At 39.0% G+C, this 12,526-nt stretch overlaps 1 protein-coding gene across 10 annotated transcripts in view; it reads right to left on the bottom strand.

Moving 5' to 3' along the window:
* Positions 1-12,526, bottom strand: part of ADAM22 (ADAM metallopeptidase domain 22) — a 111,520-nt gene that overhangs the window by 51,280 nt on the left and 47,714 nt on the right. For all 10 annotated transcript variants that reach the window (XM_021387279.1, XM_021387282.1, XM_021387283.1 and 7 more), the window contains exons 2-4: positions 6,543-6,625; positions 2,051-2,114; positions 1,305-1,374 (exon numbers count right to left, since the gene is read on the bottom strand). In XM_021387279.1, coding sequence (XP_021242954.1) covers positions 1,305-1,374; positions 2,051-2,110 — 130 coding nt within the window. In that variant the 5' untranslated portion in view covers positions 2,111-2,114; positions 6,543-6,625. The remainder of the gene's footprint in view (positions 1-1,304; positions 1,375-2,050; positions 2,115-6,542; positions 6,626-12,526) is intronic.

Genomic DNA, 12,526 nt, shown 5'->3' with positions numbered 1-12,526 from the left:
ATACACTGTTCTCATTACTCTACCATCTGCAAGCACAGGGAGTAACCACGGTTCACATGGAAGGTGCACATACACAGTAAGCTTCCAGATACAGACATGGACAGCATGCTGTGCACAAGCCCTTTGTGCAGCCCTTCCACCCTATGCCTCCTCTGCCTTGCCTGGCCATCAGCAGCAGGGACATGAGGCACCAAGCTGGGAAACTGTTGCGTTTAGAGGCAGAAAGATTGCTTCTCCAGAAGTGAAATCAAGGTGACCCAATTGTAGCAATTCCCTTGGTTGTTTTGGGTTTTTTTTTTTCTCATTAATTCTCTGAACGATTCAGCTTTGCTTAACAGCTAACAAAGCTGCACACACCACGCTCCAGGACATGGCAATTCATCTTATGGGCAATGCTCAGCATGGTAGGAACGCAGATTCCACTGTTACCATAGGACAAATGATACTTGCGGCAATAGAACTGGACATCTGTAACTTCTCTCTAAGAAGAATTAGTCTAAAGGTGATTTCTACTAAAATGAGTGTCTACGAAGGCTAGTTTCATTTTATCTAGTATTTACTTTGTAGAGTAAGAAAACATCTGTAAAAATTGCAAGTTCTTGACAGAATGGTGATAAGCCACAAATACTGCCATTTCTGCTTCAATTAACAAGCCAACTTCTCAAATGAAAACTGATTTTTAAAAACCTCTTCTTACTCCATACACAAAATCAAGTGTTTTGGGGGATTAATTACTACAAGCACTTGAAACCACTTCTACCTCCAAAGTCATCTGTATTTAAATGCATAACCTGCATTACAGCCAGCATTGGAAGAGACGCTTATTGGACTGGAAATTAGAGGGCCAGAGAACCACAATAACGTCCCTCAGACTTACATTCACACCATGATATTCACCCTGTATCTTAAAATGGGAAAAATCCATGAAAAGTTATGAGCTGTTGGCAATGTGAGGTTTATTTTCATCACCTTTAGGCTTCCCTAGTCCTTTCTTTTCTACAACTCCTAGCAGATAATGCAGTCCATAGACTGCAAGACTTGTTAAGTGAAACATACATCATAATGTGAAGGTCTGGGAGAAGTTTGATTCATTGGATTCAAGTTTTTTTTCAGCTCTTCAGGTTCTTTTCCAGTGCTCTCAGTGTTTCAGATTTGTTTTTTCAGTGTTTTTTTTTTTTAATTTAATAGGGAAAGAGATATGCAAATAAACAATGCACTGTCAGAAGATTATCCATCAAAGATGATTAACAAATCTGATCTTAGACTAAAACAAATCAATAGCCATGAAAATTTAAAAATCATACCAGATGGCAAGTCATCCAAAGGAAACTCAAACAACTTGGATTTGTAAACAGAGTGGGAATGGAAGTCATCCTGAAATAGTAAATTGCATATATTAATAAGATTGCATGTATTAAAACTCAATAATAAATCCACCCTATGAGCCTTAAAAAGACAGTTCTAAAGGGTCCCTTGCTATCCAACACCTACATTAGCAAAAGTGCAACCTGCAAGGCACCATTTCTCTACACTCTTCTTTTCCCAGCTGTGATGGGATTGCTAACACCACAGTTACTCATCTTCTATTTGAAGTATGTGAGTACAGTAATGCAGTCACTGAGCACACTTAGAGCTGGACTTAGGAGAGCTGCCCAGGGAACACCTGTGAGAGTCAAGGGAGCTGCTGCACTGGAGTGGAGAGCAAACCAGGAGGAGAGAGATCGAACAAACCCAGGGTGGGAAGTGCCAGAGGAGGGGACAGAACACTCACAGGCATCTCCTGCTGGCTCCGAAGGACCTTCAGCCTCCAGAAGCGCTGCACTGTTCTACTTCCAAGTGTTATGGAACATATACATGTAGCACTACCTGATTTTTGGAGGATTACTTCTGTCTGTGATTATGGGGACTCAGACACTGAGTTAATGAGTTGGGAATGAGGGGAATTAGTCTTATGCCTGATCTGTACCAATGAATGCCTGTATTCCACAAAAAAAAACCAAAAAAAAAAAAAACACACACACACAGCAGGACTACCAGAAGTTCTACTTACATTTGAAGTGTAGTTTTCATCTGGTTCAATAAGGTAAGTATGATTTCCATCATAGAACATCCCACTGTCATGAGCAGGAGAAGTAAATTTAAAATAAACATTAGTACAGCATAGAAGTAAGTTTAAGAAGCTCACATATTTAAAAATAAATATTTTAGAAGAGAAGCAGTTAAAAATGGCTTCAGGAACAGAACATAATTCTGAATCATTTTTTTGTTTCTGTGTTGTAGAAAGATGCTCTCTCCCATGGTCATCTAGACTCTACTTTCTTCCACAAATCTTCCCTACAGCATGCAAAAACACCACAAAATCCAGCTCAGAGCCAATCTCACAGATCTACTTGCAATAAGGGCTCTGCCTTCAGAAATATTCATACAGAGGTTTTGGAACTTGCCTGCAACTTTCCCAGAAATAGAAATATGATTAAATTGAATTAACCTTAGGTATTTCATGGTTTTGATTAATTCTTTCCAAAGTAATATTGTATGGTACCAAGGACAAGGGGCATAACAGGGTGTTTGGGGCACTCCAGTAATAACAATTATGATAGATGGTCTTTTCTTCTTGAATCAATTCATCTTTCTAGGAAAAGTTAGTGCTATATACAGCACTGTATCAGTATGGACATTATATGATTTTCACGATAGGAAATTAAAACCTGATCATATAATTTTCTAATTAGTTGTGGTGAAAATACAGCTACTGAGGACAAAGCCTTATGCCATATCCATGGTTCTGGTGAAGAACTTGTGGGCTCTTTCTTAATGGCATAAAATCTTCATAATCATAAAATCTGGAAGTCATTCATAATATGCACAGTGTTATGTATCTTGAAAATCTGGCACTCTGCTTTCTCACACACAACCACCATTTTTCTAAGTTCTATTCCAAAGTACAATTCAACTCTAAATGAAGTACTGACGTGTTAAGGCATCCTAAATGGATGAAGACAGTAACACCAGGTGTTCTGGTACTACAACTTGAATGCACAGCAAAAATGCAGTCCACTCCTACAATTGTGCTTTCTATTATCAGCTACCTTAAGTTTATTTAGTTAAAGAGTTTAGGGAGGCATTTCTTATATCACCATTTTGATCTTCAAACAAACCAGCAATTTTTTTTATAATTTTCCCTTTATTGCAGTGACATACATGCATGGTTGGAATTAGGCTGTATCAGCATGTCCCTTTCAAAGTGCTCCTAATAGGACTTTGAGCTTGACCATAAATCTGACCTGCATGTTAAAACTTGGCACACATTACAGCAGCATAAAAGCAAGATTATTTATTTATTTAGATTACTCTTTAGCAACCTGCTATACATTAAAAAAAAAAACAACATCAGAATTATAAATGACAAACCCTGACACTTTCTTTTAATGCAACTTAATTTTTAATCAGCAGAATGTTGATTTTGCTCAGGGCCAAATGCAGTCAGGAAAATACTGCCATTCTGTCTCTGACTATTTAGAAATGTAAGTGTATATTAAGTTTGTAGACTATTACATCTCCTAGTGAGCATATTTTTCTTAGCATCACTCATTTACAAGGTTAACCACTCAGCTTTCACAGAAGTAGCTTGGGTTGCTGAGTCTGTAACATACCTCAGACATTGTCATGAGTACACCCACAATTCTGTGTTTATTCTCCAGGAACAAACACTGTCTGCGCTCTTAAAATAAACATTCTAGCACCTGCTGAAGTTCTCTGCCTCAGAAAAACGTAATATCTGGGGACATTTGGGAAGGTCTCGAACAGTACTTCATCATGCAAAACCTCCTTCCTTCTCATTACAATTTTAAGCACAGTCTGCAAGGCCAAGTGCTGTTAGCAAATGACTTCATGTGAACGTTGTTCTCAGCAGCACTGACTTCTGATCAAGTCACTTAATAAAAATAATAATCACAGCTGACCCTCAGATCTGACTTGCCCCTTCACAGCTCTTTTCCAATGACTTCAGTAGTTCTAGGCACTGTGAAGATATCACACTGTGCTAGAGAGAAAGCAGCAGCAAAACATCTATCTCAAAAACCCATATTTGTGTTATGTAAAGCCTTCAGACAAACAAATTTGCCGTCAAGAAAGCCTAATTCGCAGTTACAACAGCAATTTATGTATTTAACACTAGTGGGCAGCAAAATCACAGCACAACCCGGTTTCTGTGTGACTGGCCTCCAAACAGAACCGAGCACAGCTCAGAACTGAGCGCTGATCATTTATATCCCAGCAACCAGTGTGTTTTGCATTCAAAGTGTTTTGCATTAACTCACAGGGAGCTGTGGTTACTGCGTATCCCACAGGAAAAAGAAATACCAGTGAGCTTGGAGGTAAGGTTGTAGAGAAACGTTTTTCATTAGCAAAGTCGTTAAGAAGAAATTCATAATTTTGAGCACTCCATCAGGCAGTCACCCTATTAATTTAATTAATGAAAGGAAGACTACAACATGGACATTACCAACAGAAGAACTCACAGTTTATGCTTAGTTAAACAAACACAACATTATCTCTACAGACATGTTTGAAAAAATGTCTACTCTTACTGGCCAAGAACTAGGGATAGTATAATAAGTGAGAGAGATTAGCATGAACTTTGGGAATATGAAGCTTGTTATTCTATTAAAGCCATCTGTTCTGTCTCATGCACTTCCTAAAATTCATGAAAGTGGAGTTTCTGCCCTGCAGACCTTGCTAAAAGATAACTCTCCTCAGCTTCCCTTACTCCATTGAGACACTCTAAGCTGCTGGTGTGAGTTTGCAGTAATTAGCATTTGAAATCGACTGTGGAGGAACTAGCTGTAATGCTGGAGATGCAGTGTCAGAGCAGGTAAGGTTAATGCAGCTCAGGAAAACATTACTTTCTCATACCAGATGCTGGAATTACCAGCCCATTACAGTAAGCTTCGTATTGCATCCTCTGTGAAGGATAACTGCTGAAACATTTCACAAAAAGAAAAAAATGATAACAAGAGAGAGCTGAATTGTACAGGAAAGAAAATGCATCTTTCTTCACATTACTGTGTTAGAAGAGCTCTATTTAGACATAAGGTAATTTTAGAATACTGAGCAGCAGCAGATCAGTCTTAAGAGGCAACCAGCAAAAGGAGGCCAGGAAAGGACACGTGCTGTCCCTCCTTCTTTTGCTGCACTCTCTCCTGGGAGCTGGCAGGGGCCTAGACCTAATGGATCACTGCTAATGGAAGCCATGAAGATAAATCCCCTCAAGATGCATCAGGATGCTGCTATTTTTAGGCTCACTGACACTACCAAACCTGAGGTCAGTTTCATTGAGCTGGCTCAACCTTGACTATAAATGAGAGAAGCACATCTCTAAGTCAGACAGCGAGTGCAAGAATGGCGAGTCTGATGCATGCATTCTCCCCCTTCCTCATAAAAAAAGCACTAATATAAAAGTTACTTAAATAAGTCTACATGTGTGCCTGATACTAAAACTACAGAACAGCTGGAGACAGATAATAGTGGAGAAGATTTCTATTAACTAAGTCCTGCTTCCTCAGAGAAAGCAATCTCCATGCTCAGGCTCTCCTGCTGCCCTGACCTTTGCAGCCAATCTCAGCACCAAAAGTGCTGAGGTCCTGTAATTCCCAGAGTCAACAGACACTGAAGTTACTTGGCTGCTCTGTAAACCTGACAAATGTCTTTCAATGGTGCCAAAAGTAGACAGGTCCAAAAGCTGAGAATCAGCACACAGCTCTGTGTAACCTTCAAGTGACAGGTGCTTTAACTACATTACCACTAAAACGATGCACTTTGAAACATATTCGCACAATTTTTCATCCTTTTTTTCAGATTTTCAAAGATTTGACTATATCAGAGGTATTATCACATGCACACAGCTTAAGACAAGCACTTCTGTGAAGAAAATGGATAGGACTAGAGAAACTCAACACTGACACTTTCCTTTGTAAAAAGAGTAGGATAGATAGATAAAATACACCATTCTAACAATAAGAAAAGAACACAGGCAAATTTCAGATGGTTCATATATATATGAATATATATATTATTCATATATATATGAATTCATATTATATATATATATTCATATATATATTCATATATATAAAATAATATAAATAATATATATATATCATAATATGAATATATTATTCATATATATATATATATGAATAATACCAATCTTGGTATTATTTTTTCTTCTTGTAGAATGGAGCATTTTTAGCTACTTTCATATTTCTACTATAAACTGTCTTAATGTCTGGTCAAAGTTGTTATCATATGTCTTTAGGTTTTTTTTAAAAAAAGAGAAAACTTGGGTGTTTTGGCAGTGGGTCCTGAAAAAAACAACACTTTTTACAAGGTTCAAATTAAATTCATTTTATGTAACGGTTATTGAGATAATAATAGTGGTTGCAAACCAATTAATGAATAAATGGCACTTACTTTTCTTTAAACAGCTTTATTTTGTTTAAAAGACTAAGTGAAGCTCAGTGAAAACAAACCAGCAGACTTACTGTAGTCCATGGCATGTTGACAAGGCAACAAATGATACTGGATTTCCTCGAATTTTTCCCTGATAATAGCAGTGTTCTCCTCCCTGAAATTGGAAATTGAGACCGTAAATGCGCGGAATGTCCCACAGTATCATGCTCTTACCCGTCCAACACTGCTTTTTTTATTATTAAATTGCCAACCCAGGGACATGGCACCAAGAACATAGCAGAGGTTCAGCCCATCTCCTTTCGGCCATCTACAAGTTCAGTACAGAGTCAAACATCATCTTTTGGACTTTCTCTACTCTGAGATGAATATCTTCAGTGTAAAATCCCTGGCATCTTAATAGAAATTTCAGATACGAATGACTCCAGAAGTGTCCATCTTTCTTCACTGAAGAGAGCTGGAAACAAGGGGCTTAGGCTTGACACATGTTCTGCACATGGCTACATCAGAAGATGAGCTTTGCCCTGAGGGCCAGGCAATTTCCTACTTCTAAGGAGAAAAATATGCTTATCAAATAATAAGATTTGATTAAGAAGCGAACAAATCAAAAAGGCTCCCTAGTGCTCCAAAGCTAAAGGAAACTTTAGTTTATATTTGCCTCTTCTTTAACTACTGTAAATAAAAAATACACTTTTCAAATCAAATCCGGCAGACCTTATTCGACATATCCCCCCACCCTTAGTTTCACAGAAGTTGCACTGATAGTGGAGTATGGCCTACTATATGTGCACCGAATGTATTCAGCACTGCACAGTAAAATGTAAAAGAGCAGGTGAATAAAAACCACACAAAAAGAGACAGCAGGTTAGTAACAAAATTAACAGTCAAACCATATGAATGAGCTGAAACCGTATGAGTAACAAAACGCTCTCTCCAAAAATTACTTTTGCAGTAATATTCCTGTAAAAGATATAAATGGTGTCAGCACATAAATACAGGAAAATGCTAAAAAAAAAAAAATCACTAGAGAGTTGTATGGAGTTGTAGCTGTGGAAGGAATTTGGAGAAATTAGACAAATTGATTTGTACTCTGAAAATATAGTTAATATGTATCAGAAGTAGAATTTCAGGCTCTGTTAGTTTGCAAAATTAAGTCCTGATAACCAGGAGAAACATTTTTTCATGCTAAGAATCCAAAAGATCCGAGTCTGTGGCTGAAAAGTGGGTTTTGATCTTCTTAATGAGAATCAAATAAATGTACCAAGATAGTACCTCCAAACTAATTTATTTCATAATAAATCCATGAACAATATTCTGTGCATACAAATCTAGAAAAGAAAAATACACGAAAAACAGCTTTAAATTTTTACCCAGGAAAAATGCAATTTAGACACACAAATTCTATTTTATTTAATCAAATCAAGTCAAATCAATTCAGTTTGTTAATCTATTGAAGTTCACACTAATTCTATAACCCTGATCTCCTCAGTCTCACATACCCATTCTTACCACTGCAAAAAAATTATTTCTTTACACTAATATTTGGGGGATACTTCTATACATGGACTTATATGTTCCTATTAAGATATGTAAGTCACTTCACAGCAATTATTAAAAATTTAGGGTTTTGAAATGTAAACAGCTATTTTCAAGTATTTGACGCAGTATTAAAAAAAAAAAGATAACTTCATTATAAGAAATCCTTATATCAGGATAATCTAGATGAAGTTTTGAGGTAGTATACCATCACCTATCATAATCTCAGCAAAGAAATAAGAGGTGATGCAGTGAAAGCAGGTGGCACAGGCACTGGGAAAAGTGGTTGCTTCGTGCTGCTTATAATAGCATCTCGAGCAGGTAAATCATGCCTGTAATATGGCATTTGGTGGAGTGGGTGCAAATTGTATATTCTAAATTTAGGAGATTTCATTTCAACAGTCCACAAAACGTGAAGAGAGAAGCACTTAAAGCTATAACGTTTCGGACTGGCTCTGCAGTAAGAGTTAGCACAACTGCAAGGACACTATAGATTAATGCTTTTCCTAGAACATATGTAGGTCTGGACAAGAAGTTTCATGACCTTGCCTCTCTTTAGGTTGACATCTTCTTGCTCCTGACATGTACTAATGCTCCTTTACAGCAGGTGCTGTAACAGAGCACACAGTGCTGCAAGAAGAATGGCAGTAAGATGTAACACCTCTAAAAGATTAAACACGATCACCACATAAATCCACTTTTGCTCCATTATTAGAAGCATGCCCTGAAGGACCAGGGTTGTCCCTCTTCCCTGTTGATGCCTGTAGCAGAATGACAGGAACTGAAAAAATCTTGCCAGTTCAGTTTTTCCTAAAAATATTCTGGTATTATGTGAGAATTAAGACTTCCACCAATAGATGAAATTAGCAGCATTACCAAGAACAGTCCAGTCAACAGAATCAAAGTCTTTTTGTGAAAAAAGAGCTACTGGCTTCTCATAGCCACATAGGCCCTTTCTGCTTCCTGAAAAGCAGACAGTAATTGTCCATCTCAGCAAATCAAACCTCCAGGCTGGCCTTTGTCAGCTACTGGAAAATGTCTCAGGCTTCAGATGAAGAGGAAATAATGCTGTTCTTCTGACATATGTCAGCAAGAGAGAAATTCACATTCATTTATTTATGCTCTAAAACTGAAACTGGCCAGATAGGATCCAGAAGAAAAGAGAAGTTTGAGTATTTTGCCTCCACAAGGTGCACAGCCATTCTCCATGCTGCAGTTAGCACAAGGCAAGACAAGTTGTCTGCCAGCATTCATGGCACTTGGTTGTCTGTTGGCAACTTTCAAGAGTAATATGGAAAATGTGGATACTTAGTAAGTCTGCGCAGCTAAAACAGGAATAGTATTATACTAAAAACAAATGAAACACAAATGAACTCACAGTAGGATCCATTAAAATAAATGAATCATTATGACAGTGGTGGTCAATTCATGATTCAACCTTGATCTTCATGCTTAAATAGGATAATTGTAGGCAAATCCTGAATTAGTGTTATATTGCCCTGTGAACTGCTCCCTGACCATCTTGTAGCCTTTATGCCCACATCAGCCTGAGTTTCCCTGCAGCCTACTTGGGTAGTTGGAACGGCAAAGATACTGAAAACATGAGATGGCAGAGATGCTGGTAACACAGGTAAAGTCTGTTCCCATTTCTTTCCTTTAAGATAGCCTGTCCCCTCCCAAGGAAGCACTAGCTGTCGAGTAATCACCAGAGGCATGAAGAACACATTAACTACTACTGAAGGGTGGAAATAAATAAAGAACAGACATCGCAGTCACTGATGGTGGAGGTTCACTCTTCTCTGCAATTTCAGTTAAGAAAGTATTTGCTGACCAGACACTGACAGTGCTTGTTATTCACCACAGAGACACTATGACCTTCCCAGGGGAGGAAAATTAAGGATGCTCATTCATCTGCTTTCAAATAACACCTGACATCAGATCTTCAAAGTAAGCATTTTTCCTGCAATTAGGAGAGGTACTTGCCATTAAAACTCATGCTACGCTCAAGACACTGACCCTAAAATTAATAACTTCCTTCTTCCAGGATTACATATTCCTGTTTTAATACCCATTAATCCAAAGGAAAGGAGATTGCTGGTCTAGCTCAGATCTTACTAACACAGCTCTCTTTTCTTTTGCAGCAGAAAGCTCTCAAAGGCCAGCTAACCACTGTGCTACTTTTTAGAGAAGTGCCAGATAATGATTAGCTTTTTAAGGAGCTACCCATTGCTAGGCTCAAGTTTTAAAACTGCTTCCTTAGTAATCACTTAGATCTATTTACAAATTATTGATGCTTGCTCAATTTTAACCCATTAATAAGTAAAGCAGTGCATGGGAAACAGCAATAGGAGAAGAAATTCTCTACAGCTGACATCTACAGCCAAAAATGACTCATTACTGATAGGTTTCTCTTTGTACAATGAAAAGTCAAAATGGCACATTGACCTGTGTTGCTCCTATGGACAGCGGAACTGCATGGAGAGACGAACACCTCTTAATTGCCAAGTGCTGATGCAACGGAGACAGCCCACTGGCATGGCTATCCTGCAGCTGCCCAGGAACCACCTCAGGAATGAGGCACTGCTCCCTCATAGAGCAGGTCTCTGCATTTAGCTGCGCTGTAGTGCAGACTCCAGAAAGTCAACTGTCTTGAAAATGTAAACAGCGCCCTCTCTTTCTAGGAAGAGAGCTACCACATGAATCGTAAAACAAAGAACCAAAGTGAAGTAGAGTCATTTGGCTATAACTCTATTTCATGTTTTGTAATCAGAAATGTGAATTCAAAGATTAGATATAAAGCATCCCTACTTCTGAGGCTTCTTCCAGAATGCCCGTGTTTCAAGACTGCTGGCAGCACTATCAAAACCACACACGTGTACACAATGGGGTCCTGCACACAGGCAACTCAGCCCAGCTGCCGCAGGTGACTCAAAGTGGTGCCTTCAGCAGATGGCACATGCCATCAGCCCAGCTTCCTGCTCTGAGGCCAAAATGGGGCTTGCATTCACTGCCCAGCAGATACAAAAGAAGATGCTCCACAAGCACAGCTGCAGGGTGTGGATACAGCTCATGTCAGCACAACACCATCTGGGCCAGGAGGTGCCCTGGCACCTGCTTGGAAGCAGCCTCTTGCCTTGCCTCAGTGTTAGGAAAAATGATTTTAATTATCACCTGCTGAACGCAGATGTGTCAGAAGAGAGCAGGGCTGCTTACCTCTACCTCCCTACTCTGTTAGGTTTAAGTCAGCAAGTGTAGCAGTGCCTAGTTTTTCTGAGTCAAGGCATACGAGTCTTTTAATGACAGCCTCTTTGCTCCAGTTCTGCATTCCTCTACGTGGGGAAAAGGGAGCAAACCTTGAAAGGGACTTCAAAGTCTTTATAATCTACACATTCTAATCTTTCACAACAGTCCAATAGCGACTCCTGAGTCTGAAGCCAAATTATAAGCATGTGATGCACAAAATTACTATAACCACAGCACAGAAGATAAGAAGATGAGATGCTGGCACGCACCTACATGGATACCTATTAGTCAGAATGTGGTAAACACCTGAATAGAAAGTAGAAAAGTATTAATCAGATTTCCTTACTGGTTCTTCATTATTCCTGAATGACAGAAGCTTATCTTTAAATGAGTATTCACAGAGCTCAAGACTGCCTGGCAACGTTAACCCAATGCATATAACACAGTGCCAGTTCAGTATCTCTACGAAAAGTACGAGCCGAGACAAGGACTATTTACAGAACTCAAGATCAAGTAAGTAAAGATATCAAGCTGAAGCACACTGAAGCTTTGCATGGAAAAGCTCCTTCAGAAGTATAGCAGCTTCAGTTTGCTTCGCTTAATTCCTCCTCAAGGGGATTAAGTTAAACACAATAAGATACTTTTATTTTTTTGTAAGAGCCTCTACAAAAGGATTTAATGTTCTTTAATGCTATAGCAGGAGTTCATTTCTCCTACCTATGCTCAGTCTTCGTGTGGCTTGAGTTTACAGAACTTTGGTGCAACTCACTCTCTATGTGTGCTGTACATTGTAACTCATGGAAAAATATCTCCTGAGGTACATAAAGGCTGGCAGGACTCGCTTATTAATTCAGGTGCTGGGCCACTCCATTCCCTCTGGAGCATGTGAAAACCACAGTGGACAGCACTCAGGAGGTGTCCCCTCGCAGTCACAAAGCCACCCCCGTCCTCACCTCAGCAGAAACAGGACTACATCACTGGGGCCCACATCCACAGCAGGATGGACACTTGGAGCTCTTGAGGGCTTTGACTTTCTGGCATTTTTTCCCCTCCAGGACTAGCTTGAAACAATGGATTTTTCTTTATGCCATAAAGAGAAGGAAGACAATATAATAAAAGCTGCAAGATTGGACGTGAATCATGAGCTGAGATTCCTTCTAGTGCAGTATATTTAAAACAAGGCTTAGGAAAGGCTCCTATACTGAATGCTGCTACTTTCAATTTCCTCCTTCACAGCAGCAGGATGTATTACTAGCAGAAGGTAAGCTAGTAATAGCAA

This window comes from Numida meleagris, chromosome 2 (assembly GCF_002078875.1).
Source record: "Numida meleagris isolate 19003 breed g44 Domestic line chromosome 2, NumMel1.0, whole genome shotgun sequence".
Lineage (NCBI taxonomy): Eukaryota > Metazoa > Chordata > Aves > Galliformes > Numididae > Numida > Numida meleagris.
The sequence above is the reverse complement of the archived record's forward strand: the minus strand, read 5'-3'. Positions and strand labels throughout refer to the sequence as shown.